The sequence below is a fragment of the Haliotis asinina genome, chromosome 6, assembly GCF_037392515.1.
Source record: "Haliotis asinina isolate JCU_RB_2024 chromosome 6, JCU_Hal_asi_v2, whole genome shotgun sequence".
Taxonomy (NCBI): Eukaryota; Metazoa; Mollusca; class Gastropoda; order Lepetellida; family Haliotidae; genus Haliotis; species Haliotis asinina.
In genome coordinates this window covers 13,182,810-13,204,222 of record NC_090285.1, presented here as the reverse complement: position 1 = coordinate 13,204,222, position 21,413 = coordinate 13,182,810, and the positions used below count along the sequence as shown (strand labels likewise).

The 21,413-nt window shown below is 41.5% G+C and overlaps 1 protein-coding gene across 1 annotated transcript in view; it reads left to right on the top strand.

Moving 5' to 3' along the window:
* LOC137287690 (uncharacterized) overlaps positions 1-20,407 on the top strand; it is an 88,271-nt gene extending 67,864 nt beyond the window's left edge. Inside the window, exons 24-29 of the mRNA XM_067820079.1 lie at positions 367-606; positions 3,216-3,455; positions 6,066-6,305; positions 8,915-9,232; positions 15,083-15,465; positions 20,188-20,407. Of these exons, the coding sequence (XP_067676180.1) occupies positions 367-606; positions 3,216-3,455; positions 6,066-6,305; positions 8,915-9,232; positions 15,083-15,465; positions 20,188-20,407 (1,641 nt within the window). The remainder of the gene's footprint in view (positions 1-366; positions 607-3,215; positions 3,456-6,065; positions 6,306-8,914; positions 9,233-15,082; positions 15,466-20,187) is intronic.
* Positions 20,408-21,413: the final 1,006 nt, after the last annotated feature.

The window sequence follows — 21,413 nt, the reverse complement described above, 5'->3', positions numbered from 1 at the left end:
CCTGTTTTCCTGTACCACAAGTATATAAAGTTGTGGTGAGTCACAAAAGCGACATTCAGTTCGTTTATTCTCTTGTGGATAAACGTAACAGGCAGGATGCGTATTCTTAACGTTGCAGTTGTTGTAGTCTTGGGTAAGTTTTCTCATCTGTTGACATCTCTCCTAACTAAAATTCCTAATGATCAAAGATATATAAGGCCATCGATGAGTTTCAAGTGGCTTTACAGTTATGCTGACAAGGTTATGATTGGGGAAGTGTTTACCATGGTCTAATGATGTATGGTGATTTGTAGCGAGATTTTGAATGGGTTATTAATCGTGTCATTTATGAGCACTTACATATTTGTCTGGTTACATTCTTCACAGTCTTCCTTGGCTCCGTCTTTGGTGGCCATGGTGGTGGTGGCCATGGAGGCGGAGGCCATGGTGGTGGTGGCCATGGCGGAGGAGGAGGCCACGGTGGTGGTGGTGGCCATGGCGGTGGAGGCCACGGTGGTGGTGGCCATGGTGGTGGAGGTCATGGAGGAGGTCATGGAGGTGGAGGCCATGGTGGTGGTCATGGAGGTGGTGGCCACGGTGGTGGTCATGGAGGTGGCGGCCATGGAGGTGGCGGCCATGGAGGAGGTGGTCATGGAGGAGGTGGCCATGGAGGAGGTGGTCATGGAGGAGGTGGCCATGGAGGTGGTGGTGGTCATGGAGGAGGACACCATGGTTGAAAGATCAAAGGATCATAATACTCACATCAAATGCTGGACATTTGATATCACATTTGTGGATTTCACTCACCATGCTGCATCCAATCAGTCTGTATATTCCTCAACAAGTACAAATAAAACTGATTTATACTGTAATTATTTCTTGGCTTTATTATTGTTCAAGTACAATGCTAATTCAGGACTTACTTTTTAATGTCCTGCTGGGTGACTGTCACATTGAAATCATTGCCCACAAATGTCGGGAGCCTGGAAGACATTAAATGCTATATAGATGTTAAAGCATGCCAGTGAACTGTTCCGATCTGAAAACGTATGATGTCCCAGTTAGCCCCCATACTATTATTATGACGTCTAAGCCTCTACCTAGCTTATATTTCAAATCCTGTCTGTCCAAATGAAAAGTGACACACGTGTCTCAGAGCAATCATGCAATGCAGATAGGAACAAGGGCTTGTGCGGTAGTGCTGATTTCCCGCAATGCAACTACACGTTCTACAAAGCAAAGACCACACAGCAAAATATTTTCGATGCTTTTTGTTTTCTTTGTACTCAAGACTGCAGCACAATATGACTGTTCAAGTAAACAGACTTCCTCTCAGAAGGCCATATACCACAGTTAGGCTCCCTGAATTTAATTATATATATATCTCCTGAATTACCATAACACGGAAGGTAAAGGGATTATACTACACCAAATCCGATTCCCTCATTTTAGAAGGACTCTTCGTAGGGAGCCTTCAGTGCAGGCAGAATCATCTGACGACTGTGATTGGATGATTTTTCTGTGTCTATTAAAAGTGTATTCATTCACTGAATAAAACTGAGCATACTTTCTCAAGATTTAGTGCAGTCTTTTGTAACACAAGGACTTTGGCTGAATGTGTGTAGAGATGTTGTCAAGCAGTCGGTGTTTGCTGCGGAACTGGTGTTGGTGTGTTCAACTTCCATTACTGGGAAAAGGAATTGGTTAACTTGGTCAACATTTGTGTTTGTATCGTGGCTTTCAGGCCCTACTTTGCATATATACATTTAATGCCCGTTAAGGACCTGCTGTCACCAAGAGGTAATACAAGGGTTGAGATTGTCAGTTCCACGGTCAGTGCCTGCTGTAAACTACCACCACGTACATGTTCCTGTGGAGACACACCTATACAATACATGTACACTAAGGTACACAGACGTTTTCAAGATAGCACTCTCTGTGAAGTTACGTGTGAGGGTTTCTTTCAAAAGTACTAATAGCAGGGTTGAGATGATTTCCCTACATTTATTAATGTGTTATAGGCCAGGAAACCCAAATGTGTGTCCGGTGAGTGCACATGTCCTGAGTTTTTACTCTGCTCCTATTTTTCTGTATTTTTGTACCTGTAGCCAAATGTATACTTCGGGCGTCACAGTGAGCCCACGCCGTCTCTACTTCCACGATCGTGTCATGAGAGCTAACGGTGGCATCAATGCTTGGGGAAATGGGATGAGATTTCTTTCGTAGTAAAGAGGTGGATGATTTGCATGATTTGTGACTGCTGCACTACCTGAGCGTACGTTTATCTAGTTAGGATATTTGACATTTGCAAATAAGAGAAAAGCAATGTGATTTTGAAATAAAAAGGCCTGAAGTTTATTTTGGACAATCTATCTGAAACTTGAAACACGCCACATCATATTAAGAATGAATAGGAAAATATATATAATTAGCCCCTCATAACCTTTTCCATTAAACATCTGGTATTTGTCATACATTGCTAAACATTCTTGACTTCAGTAGCGGTAGCACTGGACTCAGTACTTGCGCTAGTGAAGCAATAGTCAAGCTTAACATTTATCGTTCATTTTATACATTCTCTCTCCATTCATTTTTTCAGTTATCCCCTGTATCTGCAATTGCATTGGATAAGCATGCAGCCTATATTGCTTCCCAACAGTGATCTGGCCACAGGGTGCCAGGTGAGGTCACAATCCACAGCTTGCTCTTATAATTATGCAGGAAGATATGCATAATATAGCCAGGCAAGCGACACCGTCCCATGCCAAATTACATAATAAAGATTCACTTTTCACGCTATATACTTGTAAAAAGTCTTGGTGGAATTTTAATTTCTAAAATCTTCCAGTGTGGGCATGTACATTCAGCATCCTGTTTTCCTGTACCACAAGTATATAAAGTTGTGGTGAGTCACAAAAGCGACATTCAGTTCGTTTATTCTCTTGTGGATAAACGTAACAGGCAGGATGCGTATTCTTAACGTTGCAGTTGTTGTAGTCTTGGGTAAGTTTTCTCATCTGTTGACATCTCTCCTAACTAAAATTCCTAATGATCAAAGATATATAAGGCCATCGATGAGTTTCAAGTGGCTTTACAGTTATGCTGACAAGGTTATGATTGGGGAAGTGTTTACCATGGTCTAATGATGTATGGTGATTTGTAGCGAGATTTTGAATGGGTTATTAATCGTGTCATTTATGAGCACTTACATATTTGTCTGGTTACATTCTTCACAGTCTTCCTTGGCTCCGTCTTTGGTGGCCATGGTGGTGGTGGCCATGGAGGCGGAGGCCATGGTGGTGGTGGCCATGGCGGAGGAGGAGGCCACGGTGGTGGTGGTGGCCATGGCGGTGGAGGCCACGGTGGTGGTGGCCATGGTGGTGGAGGTCATGGAGGAGGTCATGGAGGTGGAGGCCATGGTGGTGGTCATGGAGGTGGTGGCCACGGTGGTGGTCATGGAGGTGGCGGCCATGGAGGTGGCGGCCATGGAGGAGGTGGTCATGGAGGAGGTGGCCATGGAGGAGGTGGTCATGGAGGAGGTGGCCATGGAGGTGGTGGTGGTCATGGAGGAGGACACCATGGTTGAAAGATCAAAGGATCATAATACTCACATCAAATGCTGGACATTTGATATCACATTTGTGGATTTCACTCACCATGCTGCATCCAATCAGTCTGTATATTCCTCAACAAGTACAAATAAAACTGATTTATACTGTAATTATTTCTTGGCTTTATTATTGTTCAAGTACAATGCTAATTCAGGACTTACTTTTTAATGTCCTGCTGGGTGACTGTCACATTGAAATCATTGCCCACAAATGTCGGGAGCCTGGAAGACATTAAATGCTATATAGATGTTAAAGCATGCCAGTGAACTGTTCCGATCTGAAAACGTATGATGTCCCAGTTAGCCCCCATACTATTATTATGACGTCTAAGCCTCTACCTAGCTTATATTTGAAATCCTGTCTGTCCAAATGAAAAGTGACACACGTGTCTCAGAGCAATCATGCAATGCAGATAGGAACAAGGGCTTGTGCGGTAGTGCTGATTTCCCGCAATGCAACTACACGTTCTACAAAGCAAAGGCCACACAGCAAAATATTTTCGATGCTTTTTGTTTTCTTTGTACTCAAGACTGCAGCACAATATGACTGTTCAAGTAAACAGACTTCCTCTCAGAAGGCCATATACCACAGTTAGGCTCCCTGAATTTAATTATATATATATCTCCTGAATTACCATAACACGGAAGGTAAAGGGATTATACTACACCAAATCCGATTCCCTCATTTTAGAAGGACTCTTCGTAGGGAGCCTTCAGTGCAGGCAGAATCATCTGACGACTGTGATTGGATGATTTTTCTGTGTCTATTAAAAGTGTATTCATTCACTGAATAAAACTGAGCATACTTTCTCAAGATTTAGTGCAGTCTTTTGTAACACAAGGACTTTGGCTGAATGTGTGTAGAGATGTTGTCAAGCAGTCGGTGTTTGCTGCGGAACTGGTGTTGGTGTGTTCAACTTCCATTACTGGGAAAAGGAATTGGTTAACTTGGTCAACATTTGTGTTTGTATCGTGGCTTTCAGGCCCTACTTTGCATATATACATTTAATGCCCGTTAAGGACCTGCTGTCACCAAGAGGTAATACAAGGGTTGAGATTGTCAGTTCCACGGTCAGTGCCTGCTGTAAACTACCACCACGTACATGTTCCTGTGGAGACACACCTATACAATACATGTACACTAAGGTACACAGACGTTTTCAAGATAGCACTCTCTGTGAAGTTACGTGTGAGGGTTTCTTTCAAAAGTACTAATAGCAGGGTTGAGATGATTTCCCTACATTTATTAATGTGTTATAGGCCAGGAAACCCAAATGTGTGTCCGGTGAGTGCACATGTCCTGAGTTTTTACTCTGCTCCTATTTTTCTGTATTTTTGTACCTGTAGCCAAATGTATACTTCGGGCGTCACAGCGAGCCCACGCCGTCTCTACTTCCACGATCGTGTCATGAGAGCTAACGGTGGCATCAATGCTTGGGGAAATGGGATGAGATTTCTTTCGTAGTAAAGAGGTGGATGATTTGCATGATTTGTGACTGCTGCACTACCTGAGCGTACGTTTATCTAGTTAGGATATTTGACATTTGCAAATAAGAGAAAAGCAATGTGATTTTGAAATAAAAAGGCCTGAAGTTTATTTTGGACAATCTATCTGAAACTTGAAACACGCCACATCATATTAAGAATGAATAGGAAAAATATATATAATTAGCCCCTCATAACCTTTTCCATTAAACATCTGGTATTTGTCATACATTGCTAAACATTCTTGACTTCAGTAGCTGTAGCACTGGACTCAGTACTTGCGCTAGTGAAGCAATAGTCAAGCTTAACATTTATCGTTCATTTTATACATTCTCTCTCCATTCATTTTTTCAGTTATCCCCTGTATCTGCAATTGCATTGGATAAGCATGCAGCCTATATTGCTTCCCAACAGTGATCTGGCCACAGGGTGCCAGGTGAGGTCACAATCCACAGCTTGCTCTTATAATTATGCAGGAAGATATGCATAATATAGCCAGGCAAGCGACACCGTCCCATGCCAAATTACATAATAAAGATTCACTTTTCACGCTATATACTTGTAAAAAGTCTTGGTGGAATTTTAATTTCTAAAATCTTCCAGTGTGGGCATGTACATTCAGCATCCTGTTTTCCTGTACCACAAGTATATAAAGTTGTGGTGAGTCACAAAAGCGACATTCAGTTCGTTTATTCTCTTGTGGATAAACGTAACAGGCAGGATGCGTATTCTTAACGTTGCAGTTGTTGTAGTCTTGGGTAAGTTTTCTCATCTGTTGACATCTCTCCTAACTAAAATTCCTAATGATCAAAGATATATAAGGCCATCGATGAGTTTCAAGTGGCTTTACAGTTATGCTGACAAGGTTATGATTGGGGAAGTGTTTACCATGGTCTAATGATGTATGGTGATTTGTAGCGAGATTTTGAATGGGTTATTAATCGTGTCATTTATGAGCACTTACATATTTGTCTGGTTACATTCTTCACAGTCTTCCTTGGCTCCGTCTTTGGTGGCCATGGTGGTGGTGGCCATGGAGGCGGAGGCCATGGTGGTGGTGGCCATGGCGGAGGAGGAGGCCACGGTGGTGGTGGTGGCCATGGCGGTGGAGGCCACGGTGGTGGTGGCCATGGTGGTGGAGGTCATGGAGGAGGTCATGGAGGTGGAGGCCATGGTGGTGGTCATGGAGGTGGTGGCCACGGTGGTGGTCATGGAGGTGGCGGCCATGGAGGTGGCGGCCATGGAGGAGGTGGTCATGGAGGAGGTGGCCATGGAGGAGGTGGTCATGGAGGAGGTGGCCATGGAGGTGGTGGTGGTCATGGAGGAGGACACCATGGTTGAAAGATCAAAGGATCATAATACTCACATCAAATGCTGGACATTTGATATCACATTTGTGGATTTCACTCACCATGCTGCATCCAATCAGTCTGTATATTCCTCAACAAGTACAAATAAAACTGATTTATACTGTAATTATTTCTTGGCTTTATTATTGTTCAAGTACAATGCTAATTCAGGACTTACTTTTTAATGTCCTGCTGGGTGACTGTCACATTGAAATCATTGCCCACAAATGTCGGGAGCCTGGAAGACATTAAATGCTATATAGATGTTAAAGCATGCCAGTGAACTGTTCCGATCTGAAAACGTATGATGTCCCAGTTAGCCCCCATACTATTATTATGACGTCTAAGCCTCTACCTAGCTTATATTTCAAATCCTGTCTGTCCAAATGAAAAGTGACACACGTGTCTCAGAGCAATCATGCAATGCAGATAGGAACAAGGGCTTGTGCGGTAGTGCTGATTTCCCGCAATGCAACTACACGTTCTACAAAGCAAAGGCCACACAGCAAAATATTTTCGATGCTTTTTGTTTTCTTTGTACTCAAGACTGCAGCACAATATGACTGTTCAAGTAAACAGACTTCCTCTCAGAAGGCCATATACCACAGTTAGGCTCCCTGAATTTAATTATATATATATCTCCTGAATTACCATAACACGGAAGGTAAAGGGATTATACTACACCAAATCCGATTCCCTCATTTTAGAAGGACTCTTCGTAGGGAGCCTTCAGTGCAGGCAGAATCATCTGACGACTGTGATTGGATGATTTTTCTGTGTCTATTAAAAGTGTATTCATTCACTGAATAAAACTGAGCATACTTTCTCAAGATTTAGTGCAGTCTTTTGTAACACAAGGACTTTGGCTGAATGTGTGTAGAGATGTTGTCAAGCAGTCGGTGTTTGCTGCGGAACTGGTGTTGGTGTGTTCAACTTCCATTACTGGGAAAAGGAATTGGTTAACTTGGTCAACATTTGTGTTTGTATCGTGGCTTTCAGGCCCTACTTTGCATATATACATTTAATGCCCGTTAAGGACCTGCTGTCACCAAGAGGTAATACAAGGGTTGAGATTGTCAGTTCCACGGTCAGTGCCTGCTGTAAACTACCACCACGTACATGTTCCTGTGGAGACACACCTATACAATACATGTACACTAAAGTACACAGACGTTTTCAAGATAGCACTCTCTGTGAAGTTACGTGTGAGGGTTTCTTTCAAAAGTACTAATAGCAGGGTTGAGATGATTTCCCTACATTTATTAATGTGTTATAGGCCAGGAAACCCAAATGTGTGTCCGGTGAGTGCACATGTCCTGAGTTTTTACTCTGCTCCTATTTTTCTGTATTTTTGTACCTGTAGCCAAATGTATACTTCGGGCGTCACAGTGAGCCCACGCCGTCTCTACTTCCACGATCGTGTCATGAGAGCTAACGGTGGCATCAATGCTTGGGGAAATGGGATGAGATTTCTTTCGTAGTAAAGAGGTGGATGATTTGCATGATTTGTGACTGCTGCACTACCTGAGCGTACGTTTATCTAATTAGGATATTTGACATTTGCAAATAAGAGAAAAGCAATGTGATTTTGAAATAAAAAGGCCTGAAGTTTATTTTGGACAATCTATCTGAAACTTGAAACACGCCACATCATATTAAGAATGAATAGGAAAATATATATAATTAGCCCCTCATAACCTTTTCCATTAAACATCTGGTATTTGTCATACATTGCTAAACATTCTTGACTTCAGTAGCGGTAGCACTGGACTCAGTACTTGCGCTAGTGAAGCAATAGTCAAGCTTAACATTTATCGTTCATTTTATACATTCTCTCTCCATTCATTTTTTCAGTTATCCCCTGTATCTGCAATTGCATTGGATAAGCATGCAGCCTATATTGCTTCCCAACAGTGATCTGGCCACAGGGTGCCAGGTGAGGTCACAATCCACAGCTTGCTCTTATAATTATGCAGGAAGATATGCATAATATAGTCAGGCAAGCGACACCGTCCCATGCCAAATTACATAATAAAGATTCACTTTTCACGCTATATACTTGTAAAAAGTCTTGGTGGAATTTTAATTTCTAAAATCTTCCAGTGTGGGCATGTACATTCAGCATCCTGTTTTCCTGTACCACAAGTATATAAAGTTGTGGTGAGTCACAAAAGCGACATTCAGTTCGTTTATTCTCTTGTGGATAAACGTAACAGGCAGGATGCGTATTCTTAACGTTGCAGTTGTTGTAGTCTTGGGTAAGTTTTCTCATCTGTTGACATCTCTCCTAACTAAAATTCCTAATGATCAAAGATATATAAGGCCATCGATGAGTTTCAAGTGGCTTTACAGTTATGCTGACAAGGTTATGATTGGGGAAGTGTTTACCATGGTCTAATGATGTATGGTGATTTGTAGCGAGATTTTGAATGGGTTATTAATCGTGTCATTTATGAGCACTTACATATTTGTCTGGTTACATTCTTCACAGTCTTCCTTGGCTCCGTCTTTGGTGGCCATGGTGGTGGTGGCCATGGAGGCGGAGGCCATGGTGGTGGTGGCCATGGCGGAGGAGGAGGCCACGGTGGTGGTGGTGGCCATGGCGGTGGAGGCCACGGTGGTGGTGGCCATGGTGGTGGAGGTCATGGAGGAGGTCATGGAGGTGGAGGCCATGGTGGTGGTCATGGTGGTGGCGGCCATGGAGGTGGCGGCCATGGAGGAGGTGGTCATGGAGGAGGTGGCCATGGAGGAGGTGGTCATGGAGGAGGTGGCCATGGAGGTGGTGGTGGTCATGGAGGAGGACACCATGGTTGAAAGATCAAAGGATCATAATACTCACATCAAATGCTGGACATTTGATATCACATTTGTGGATTTCACTCACCATGCTGCATCCAATCAGTCTGTATATTCCTCAACAAGTACAAATAAAACTGATTTATACTGTAATTATTTCTTGGCTTTATTATTGTTCAAGTACAATGCTAATTCAGGACTTACTTTTTAATGTCCTGCTGGGTGACTGTCACATTGAAATCATTGCCCACAAATGTCGGGAGCCTGGAAGACATTAAATGCTATACAGATGTTAAAGCATGCCAGTGAACTGTTCCGATCTGAAAACGTATGATGTCCCAGTTAGCCCCCATACTATTATTATGACGTCTAAGCCTCTACCTAGCTATTATTTGAAATCCTATCTGTCCAAATGAAAAGTGACACACGTGTCTCAGAGCAATCATGCAATGCAGATAGGAACAAGGGCTTGTGCGGTAGTGCTGATTTCCCGCAATGCAACTACACGTTCTACAAAGCAAAGGCCACACAAGGAAATATTTTCGATGCTTTTTGTTTTCTTTGTACTCAAGACTGCAGCACAATATGACTGTTCAAGTAAACAGACTTCCTCTCAGAAGGCCATATACCACAGTTAGGCTCCCTGAATTTAATTATATATATATCTCCTGAATTACCATAATACGGAAGGTAAAGGGATTATACTACACCAAATCCGATTCCCTCATTTTAGAAGGACTCTTCGTAGGGAGCCTTCAGTGCAGGCAGAATCATCTGACGACTGTGATTGGATGATTTTTCTGTGTCTATTAAAAGTGTATTCATTCACTGAATAAAACTGAGCATACTTTCTCAAGATTTAGTGCAGTCTTTTGTAACACAAGGACTTTGGCTGAATGTGTGTAGAGATGTTGTCAAGCAGTCGGTGTTTGCTGCGGAACTGGTGTTGGTGTGTTCAACTTCCATTACTGGGAAAAGGAATTGGTTAACTTGGTCAACATTTGTGTTTTTATCGTGGCTTTCAGGCCCTACTTTGCATATATACATTTAATGCCCGTTAAGGACCTGCTGTCACCAAGAGGTAATACAAGGGTTGAGATTGTCAGTTCCACGGTCAGTGCCTGCTGTAAACTACCACCACGTACATGTTCCTGTGGAGACACACCTATACAATACATGTACACTAAGGTACACAGACGTTTTCAAGATCGCACTCCCTGTGACGTTAAGTGTGAGGGTTTCTTTCAAAAGTACTAATAGCAGGGTTGAGATGATTTCCCTACATTTATTAATGTGGTATAGGCCAGGAAATCCAAATGTGTGTCCGGTGAGTGCACATGTCCTGAGTTTTTACTCTGCTCCTATTTTTCTGTATTTTTGTACCTGTAGCCAAATGTATACTTCGGGCGTCACAGCGAGCCCACGCCGTCTCTACTTCCACGATCGTGTCATGAGAGCTAACGGTGGCATCAATGCTTGGGGAAATGGGATGAGATTTCGTTCGTAGTAAAGAGGTGGATGATTTGCATGATTTGTGACTGCTGCACTACCTGAGCGTACGTTTATCTATTTAGGATATTTGACATTTGCAAATAAGAGAAAAGCAATGTGATTTTGAAATAAAAAGGCCTGAAGTTTATTTTGGACAATCTATCTGAAACTTGAAACACGCCACATCATATTAACTCATTAAGGCCGAGAGCCGCATATATGCGGCAAATTAATTAGCTTCTCACAGCGAGAGCCGCGTATTGGGGGTAATAAAAAGCACCTCTTTTTCAGCGAGAGCTGCATATTGGGGGTTATGAAAAGCACCTCTCATTCAGCGAGAGCCGCGTATTGGGGGTTTTACATTTTAAATTCGTACATTTCCTATAATTTCAATCAATTTAGCAGTAATGATCAAAGATTAGCCTTTCTTACGAGAGAGATTAATTTCTGTGTTAATCGGAAGAACTGTTAATGTGTTTTGATAAGAATTGCTTGCAATGTTGGGGGCTTATACAGGCAAATGAACACATGTCTGCGAGAAAAGGGATTATGAGATGTTGTTACAGGAGGTACGTGTTTGTTACTCGTCATTGGGAGTGAATACTAAGATACTATGTTTGCACATTGATTGAATTAACGGTGAGAAGGTTACGAAACCTTCTTCTAAATTAAATCATTCATTCATTCATTGTAATAGTTCATATAATGAATCGTAGACATAAATAGCAATACTGTATTACACTCATGTTCGTGTAGATTTGAAATAAACCAAGTTACTAATATAGACCTAATTCATTTGCGACTATTTTAAAGTTGACAATAATACATAATGGAATATGAAGTGATAACTCTTGCATCTACTCATAATATACATATATAGGACACATAAACCATACAAAGGTAACTGGGGTATTTTGTTCAAGCTGTTGCATTCTTATTTGAAATGTGATTTTTCAATGCAATTTACATAAGCATTATGTAAGAAACGTTTGTATTTGATCTCTGTAATTATCTCATCCTGCGTAATGATCACGTGTATCAGATCCATCGTCAATAAAAGGAAGAGAATATATCAGTTACGGAATTGATGCGTATAATCATTCAATCAGACAACACTAAATATATGAACACCTCTTTCAACCTCAAAATAACAGCCTCTGGTCGAATGCATGTCCAGGTAAACTTTTGTCCTGTGACAAGTGTAAAACAAACTTATGCGCTGTTACATCATTGGACAACCTGTTTTGTGGAGTCACGCCCATTGCCAATCTTCTGAACCTCGTTTGCTTTCAAAACAAATATAAGTATGCCCATCTTCATAAATATTTGGGGAGATTCAACTACAAGTGTATACATCACAATAAATCAGTACCGTGTTACTTTTTTGAATTCTATAATACATGTACTTGAATTATGACATTTATTCATAACAATGCACAGATTATATTGAAATGTTCAGCAAGCCATTATGTTTGATGTACAAGTAGTGTACGCAAGAAGTATACGCAAATAAATACTATCTCTACTCCATGATTGGATTGGGTTAATCGGGGTAAAAATAATCGGATTGTAGCGCTTTGAGCGCTTAGAAAAAAATAAAGTGCTTGTTAGTCCTACGTGTACATTTCAGGCATCCTGATGATTATGTATGTTCACGATACACAAACTTTTTCATGATAGCTAGAGTTGATAATGCCGAAATCTAGCATATCGATTGGTCAACGATCTAAGCAATAGTCAATCTGTATCCAAGCTGTCTAGTGACCGAACGTACTCTTCAGAAATTTAGCCCACGCCCCATCACCTGTCATTTCCAATGTGACAGGTATCTCATGATACGATTGGTCATAGATAACAAATCAGGGACTATATTGAACAGTTAAGATACAAAACGTCCTATTCGGGAACTTTGATGACGCCCATCCCGTGACCCTTTGTCTTATGTATATGCATGGAATAGCATTATACAATATGTAGGCATGTATGTTCGCATATTTTCTGCGTTAATCTACATGAACGAAAGCGACAAACTGAATCTGTTATATATAAGTCACAGACTAGCTTATTAGTACTTTCCTTAAAATATTCAGTATACACTAGCAATGTATCAGCAAAAACGTTTCTTTCATAGATTATTATGCATGTGCGTAAATTCGTTTTTAGTGCCATTGACATAGATGTTTTGAACAATTTAATCTCTCACAATGATATGCGAGGGACATCATTTGGTTTAAGTATGTCTTACATACAATAAAACGGACTGAGAAACGTCGAGACATCAAATGCAGATGTTCAAGCTGTGATGTGTTTTTGTGCGTTGACTGTTTTGAGGCCTACCATAAAGACTTGTTCCAAGGACCGTTAGTTGTGTTGTAGAAATGGTACCGTATACCATTCTTGTCAGTTGTTGGGTACAATGTGTGAAGCCCGCGCGATACTGCTGGAATATAGCTAAAATCGCTGTAAAACTAAATTCACTCATTCTCTTCAATTGTTGCATTTCAGTCGTTATTCTTTTACATGTCCAAAATACTAAGACATGTGTGTTCACCATCTGAGAACGAATACACTCATCATAGTGTCAGTCTACTCCCATATGTCTTATGTGTTTCTTTCATACATCATTACAGTAACTGATGTTATGTTTACAATACACACATTGTTGCATGATAGTTGATACAGCCGAAACACAACATAGCCATTGGTCAACGATAAAGCCAATAATCAATCTCTACCCTATCACTTTGAGTGTCCCAACGTGCTCTTCAGAAATTTAGGCCACGCCCTATCACCTTGCCCTTCCAATGTGACAAGTTCTCACGATACGACTGGTCAAAGTATCAGCCAATATAATGAGTACCTGAGATACAATGCGTTACATTCGGGATATTTTATCCCTTCACATGACGGGAAGCTTTGTTTAGCATCGAGTAATGATAAATGTATCATGCAGTATGTATGTGTATGAATGGTTATGTATGTTTGCAACGTTAAGTTAAGATGAACAAAGTGACAAACTATAAATCTCTATATGTTCCATGTTATTTACACACCTATTGATACTTTCCTTGAAACAGTCAGTAAGCACGAGCAATGTATTGGCAAATAAATGTAGACGATTATAATGCAAGTCCCCCTCTTTTTAAACTCTATTATAAATAATATATTATAATTCAGTCAATACGATGAGAGAGACAGGAGGAATTTGTATATTTGTTCATCTCGTACGTACAAAGACCGCGTAGGTGTTGATAAAAATACAGCACACACTGGCAAAAGGGTATGAGAGACACAGGTAATAAACTACATGAAATGCTGTAATATATGTATTCACATCGGCCTCTTTCCCATTTACATCTTTACGACACAATTAAAAAATCAGTACTTGTTTGTGAGACTAGACAGTTTCCTGTCATATCCGAGACCTGCCAGGGAAATCAGGCATGATTAGCACTAATTAGCCTCGTCGCAGCAATCAGGCAGTCAGCGAGGGGTGCCAGGTGTTGGGCAGTGGAGCGGCTCCAGGGCTTAATGAGTTAAGAATGAATAGGAAAATATATATAATTAGCCCCTCATAACCTTTTCCATTAAACATGTGGTATTTGTCATACATTGCTAAACATTCTTGACTTCAGTAGCGGTAGCACTGGACTCAGTACTTGCACTAGTGAAGCAATAGTCAAGCTTAACATTTATCGTTCATTTTATACATTCTCTCTCCATTCATTTTTTCAGTTATCCCCTGTATCTGCAATTGCATTGGATAAACATGCAGCCTATATTGCTTCCCAACAGTGATCTGGCCACAGGGTGCCAGGTGACGTCACAATCCACAGCTTGCTCTTATAATTATGCAGGAAGATATGCATAATATAGCCAGGCAAGCGACACCGTCCCATGCCAAATTACATAATAAAGATTCACTTTTCACGCTATATACTTGTAAAAAGTCTTGGTGGAATTTTAATTTCTAAAATCTTCCAGTGTGGGCATGTACATTCAGCATCCTGTTTTCCTGTACCACAAGTATATAAAGTTGTGGTGAGTCACAAAAGCGACATTCAGTTCGTTTATTCTCTTGTGGATAAACGTAACAGGCAGGATGCGTATTCTTAACGTTGCAGTTGTTGTAGTCTTGGGTAAGTTTTCTCATCAGTTGACATCTCTCCTAACTAAAATTCCTAATGATCAAAGATATATAAGGCCATCGGTGAGTTTCAAGTGGCTTTACAGTTATGCTGACAAGGTTATGATTGGGGAAGTGTTTACCATGGTCTAATGATGTATGGTGATTTGTAGCGAGATTTTGAATGGGTTATTAATCGTGTCATTTATGAGCACTTACATATTTGTCTGGTTACATTCTTCACAGTCTTCCTTGGCTCCGTCTTTGGTGGCCATGGTGGTGGTGGCCATGGCGGAGGAGGAGGCCACGGTGGTGGTGGTGGCCATGGCGGTGGAGGCCACGGTGGTGGTGGTGGCCATGGCGGTGGAGGCCACGGTGGTGGTGGCCATGGTGGTGGAGGCCATGGAGGAGGTCATGGAGGTGGAGGCCATGGTGGTGGTCATGGAGGTGGTGGCCACGGTGGAGGTCATGGAGGTGGTGGCCACGGTGGTGGTCATGGAGGTGGCGGCCATGGAGGTGGCGGCCATGGAGGAGGTGGTCATGGAGGAGGTGGCCATGGAGGAGGTGGTCATGGAGGAGGTGGCCATGGAGGTGGTGGTGGTCATGGAGGAGGACACCATGGTTGAAAGGTTAAAGGATCATAATGCTCACATCAAATGCTGGACATTTGATATCACATTTGTGGATTTCACTCACCATCCTGCATCCAGTCAGTCTGTATATTCCTCAACAAGTACAAATAAAACTGATTTATACTGTAATTATTTCTTGGCTTTATTATTGTTCAAGTACAATGCTAATTCAGGACTTACTTTTTAATGTCCTGCTGGGTGACTGTCACATTGAAATCATTGCCCACAAATGTCGGGAGCCTATGATGAAAAGTGACACACGTGTCTCAGAGCAATCATGCAATGCAGATAGGAACAAGGGCTTGTGCGGTAGTGCTGATTTCCAGCAATGCAACTACACGTTCTACAAAGCAAAGGCCACACAAGGAAATATTTTCGATGCTTTTTGTTTTCTTTATACTCAAGACTGCAGCACAATATGACTGTTCAAGTAAACAGACTTCCTCTCAGAAGGCCATATACCACAGTTAGGCTCCCTGAATTTAATTATATATATCTCCTTAATTACTATAACACGGAAGGTAAAGAGATTATACTACACCAAATCCGATTCCCTCATTTTAGATGGACTCTTCGTAGGGAGCCTTCAGTGCTGGCAGAATCATCTGACGACTGTGATTGGATGATTTTTCTGTGTCTATTAAAAGTGTATTCATTCACTGAATAAAACTGAGCATACTTCCTCAAGATTTAGTGCAGTCTTTTGTAACACAAGGACTTTGGCTGAATGTGTGTAGAGATGTTGTCAAGCAGTCGGTGTTTGCTGCGGAACTGGTGTTGGTGTGTTCAACGTCCATTACTGGGAAAAGGAATTGGTTAACTTGGTCAACATTTGTGTTTTTATCGTGGCTTTCAGGCCCTACTTTGCATATATACATTTAATGCCCGTTAAGGACCTGCTATCACCAAGAGGTGATACAAGGGTTCAGACTGTCAGTTCCACGGTCAGTGCCTGCTGTAAACTACCACCACGTACATGTTCCTGTGGAGACACACCTATACAATACATGTACACTAAGGTACACAGACGTTTTCAAAAACGCACTCCCTGTGAAGTTAAGTGAGAGAGTTTCTTTCCAATGTACTAATAGCAGGGTTGAGATGATTTCCCTACATTTAGTAATGTGTTATAGGCCAGGAAACCCAAATGTGTGTCCGGTGAGTGCACATGTCCTGAGTTTTTACTCTGCTCCTATTTTTCTGTATTTTTGTACCTGTAGCCAAATGTATACTTCGGGCGTCACAGCGAGCCCACGCCGTCTCTACTTCCACGATCGTGTCATGAGAGCTAACGGTGGCATCAATGCTTGGGGAAATGGGATGAGATTTCTTTCGTAGTAAAGAGGTGGATGATTTGCATGATTTGTGACTGCTGCACTACCTGAGCGTACGTTTATCTAGTTAGGATATTTGACATTTGCAAATAAGAGAAAAGCAATGTGATTTTGAAATAAAAAGGCCTGAAGTTTATTTTGGACAATCTATCTGAAACTTGAAACACGCCACATCATATTAAGAATGAATAGGAAAATATATATAATTAGCCCCTCATAACCTTTTCCATTAAACATGTGGTATTTGTCATACATTGCTAAACATTCTTGACTTCAGTAGCGGTAGCACTGGACTCAGTACTTGCACTAGTGAAGCAATAGTCAAGCTTAACATTTATCGTTCATTTTATACATTCTCTCTCCATTCATTTTTTCAGTTATCCCCTGTATCTGCAAATGCATTGGATAAGCATGCAGCCTATATTGCTTCCCAACAGTGATCTGGCCACAGGGTGCCAGGTGAGGTCACAATCCACAGCTTGCTCTTATAATTATGCAGGAAGATATGCATAATATAGCCAGGCAAGCGACACCGTCCCGTACCAAATTACATAAGAAAGATTCAGTTTTCGCGCTGTATACTTGTAAAAAGTCTTGGTGGAATTTTAATTTGTAAAATCTTGGGGCATGTACATTCAGCATCCTGTTTTCCTGTACCACAAGTACATTAAGTTCCAAGTAAACGAAATATAGAAAGGCGAGCACGAACTATATACCACAAGTACATTAAGTTCCTAGTAAACGAAATATAGAAAGGCAAGCACGAACTAACTTGAACTTAAGTATGTGAAAATAGTTTGGCTTTCAGTACGCGTGTTTAGAAACGAAAATGTGAAATAAGCAAACAAATCAGCTTAAACACTGTAAAATCGAATGAATTCCACTTATTATATGGCAATAACAAAGTTACAAGTGTAGAGTCAATGCAGAGGAGAAGCTGGGGAGAGCTAGCTTTTGTTGGCGTTTGAAAAGTTCCTTATGATAATAGCTCTACGATGGCATTGTGCTGTTGAAACATGGGTGCTGTCCTAGAAGAAGCCGCAAAAACGTTGCGAATATGTAACAACCAGATTTGTTTGTGGACACGCACAACGCTATCATATGTATTCAATTAAAACCTGCTTTATCCCTGAACCACCTCGATCGTCTTTGAAAGTCCGACAAGCTCTGAGACGGAGACAATGTGCTTCTACTGATTGTTATACTTTGTATCATGCAATGTACGTTCTTTGCTGAACGTGTATTTTGACCTGCACGTTTGCATAATATTCCTCACACAACGTATCACTTTTATTTGCATGAATTTGTGTTCATCTGAAGTCAGATGACCTGAGATATTCACTCACACAGTTTGAATCCGCAGGGAATCGCTGTGTAATGTGTACTTTGAAGAACAGTGCATTTATCACAAATCCACCTACATAAAGACAGTATTTGCACAGGTAAAACATTTTATCTACTCCACAGAGAACGATGATGGACGTCGTGAGCATCAACCAATGCAGTGTGCATGCCAACCTGATCCTGTTTTCACCTCGTGATAGTGGTGAGTTGGAATTTTGATCTTGCTTGCATGATCTTTTGAGGTTCATCTATGAAACGAAATGGTTTTGTGTTAGTGTTTGCGTTTGTATGTCTGTACGAGGCCAAGCAAACAGTATTTTTATATTGCTCTCCCACTGAGACACCTTCCCACGGTCAACAAGGAGAACGTAAGTGGACACACATTGTATCAACACTGAATAGAACGTCCTCGTTCTGGCTATACGCCAGAAGGGTTAAAATGGTATTTTTTGGCCTGGTGGTATGAAGTGATCTGGATCAGAGCCACCGACCGTCCGGACTCTCCACTAGACAACACAACAGTCAGTATATGCCAGGAAGCCAAAATGGTACTGTTTGGCCTGGTGGTATGGGTGGTCGTGATCGGAGCCACCGACCCTCCGGACTCTCCACTAGACCAGACAACAGTCAGTATACGCTAGGAAGCCAAAATGGTATTGTTTGGCCTGTTGGTATGGAGTGGTCGGGATCGGAGCCGCCTTCATTACGGACTCTCCACTAGACCACCAACAGTCAGTTTAAAAAGGGGGCAGACAATGACAGCTTTGTTTCATGCATCAAAATGCACCAAGTAAAACACGAAGGCAATGTAATATCTGATGTTTCTTATTTCCCAGTAGGGTCACACATCTTAGTCTTTGTCATAGGAAGTCATGTCTGTGAAGTCATAGTCTGGAAGCATGAAATGAAAAATATATAAAACTCCCGACAGTAATTGATTAAAGAATATTTATTAGCATATTCTAGGAAGAATAAACATATATGAAATATACATATATAGAATGTAACAGATTTCTCAGTCTAAACAAATAGTCAACACCAGAGAATAATCAGCCTCGACTGTCAGAATTGCAGTGAAAGAGATACTGAGTCATGAACACATGCTTTTAAAATTTGCAAAGTCGTACATTGGAATCTGATTTTGCAGAGATTTGTTAGAATTAGGAAAATGTTTTTGTCGCTGATATTTCTATTAATATAATATAATGTTATTAAAGATAGGACAAGAATAATTTAACTATCTCTATTGGAAGGCAAAAGAAGCATTGTAATATCGGAAGTAACATATACGTACCAATCGAGAACCGGAACCTATTTTTTAAACAAAATAAACCGGGAGTCAAGTTTCAGGATACATGAAGCATGGTTGGGGAGCCTCCACTGCCTAATAAAGTATTGTTTGAGACTGAACTTAGCTTTTTTATAGAAATGGGGAAGAGTGGACACACGCACATCAATCAAATTGAGATGAACGTGCATCATACATGCGTTTAGACATAACTTTCCGACTTGAATGACAATCATTCACTGGTTTTCTGAACACAGAAGATGCGGTTAGGCTAATGGGAGATCGCGGGCAATGACAGTGGCATAAAACCTTTCGCAAATCACGCTTTAATTAGAGCATGTAGTTGCGAAACCCCAATCGACGATGAACCAAGTCACAATCCATCAATGAACAAATTTTGAATCCGCGAAAAGTATCTATCTTGGACACTTTCAAACTTTTATGAAAAGAACAAAAGTCTTTCCCATACTCGTAAGAAATGCCCGCCACATCTGTTGTATAATTCCCTCTACATATACATTGTACCATGAACATGTGTTCACAAATGATGATGATACAAGGAGCAACATCAACTTTCTTCTGATATCAGTTGCTAGTATCCATACATTTGAACTGGGCAAAATAAAGGCATTGCTTTAAAGCAGTTTTGAAAGCCCACAAAAAAAACAACCCTCAAAACCCGTTAGTACAGATTTGAAGCCAAGCAGATGCCGATAACATTCCCGCTGCCCGAAAACCTCGTCATTCGTGCAGTTTTCCAAAGAAGAAAACAAAGCAAACAGGTATGATAGGTATGGTCAATGTGGAGTCTTCACAACATCAGCTGGCAAGAACCTACAACTGCAGTTACACCACCATCAGCGGTTTGATAAACCGCTACCCGCTAATAGGTCAGACAGAAGATCTTCCAAGATCTGACAGATCAGGAATCACTACACCGGCCGACTGGTACATCCGGCAGATCCACCCTTGAACAGAGTCGTGGCGGTGACAGCAACGGCAGTGTCACCTTAAGACGAACAGACCTTCGTCGACCTGGTTTGACTGGCACACGAGCCTATCGCCCCTTCCATGGAATAGCCTTGATCCATCTACAGAGTGAGTGCAGACTGCAATGGGCACGAAGTGATGTTCGTGGCTGTGATGTAACCGGGAAATAGGGCTCTGAAAGTGGATTCAGACGATACGGCAGTGTTCGAGTTTGTCGACATACGTGAGAACGACTGGTGCCAAACTGCATTATAGAAGTTTAACCGTTTGATGAAGGAGCAGTGTTTGCATTTGTGACCAGGGAAGAACAAGACTGGTCATCATCCGAGGAAGAACGATTCAGGGATAAAATGTTAAGCCCTTTTGTTGCGTCCTTTATTCGACGACAGCCAAGAGGAGTCATTGACAGCACGACAACGCATGGACACAAACAACCAGAATTGTTCGGGAATGTCTGCACAATGATAATGTCAACATATTGCCTTTTCCAGTGCGTCCAAGAAGCCCATCGAACATCAAGCTGAGACAGTGTGCAATAGCTCCTGCAAACAAACAGGAACTTAAACAGTCTCTCTGGGACTTTCGGAACAGGATTCCTGCTGCTGTCACCCGCCGACTCACAATGTCAACAGGGAGATAAATGTTGGCATGTGTGGAGGATGGTCACACTCGCTACTGATGACGTCTTACCTGACTCCTGTCTCATTATGTGGCTATTTATGCAGTATTTGAATGAAACCCGAATTATGTAATTTTTATTTTGATTCCGTGACACTTTCCAAAAGAACTGCCGCAAATGCAAGACCAAAATAAGACCATATATTCAATAAAGACATAAATTCAATTACATGATTGGAGACCCGTGAAGGTCGGGGGTAGAATAAGTCTTCAGCACCCAATGTTTGCCATAAAAGGCGAATATGACTGTCGTAAGAGGTGATTAACGGGATCGCGTGTTCAGGATTGCTGACTTGGATGACACATGTCAT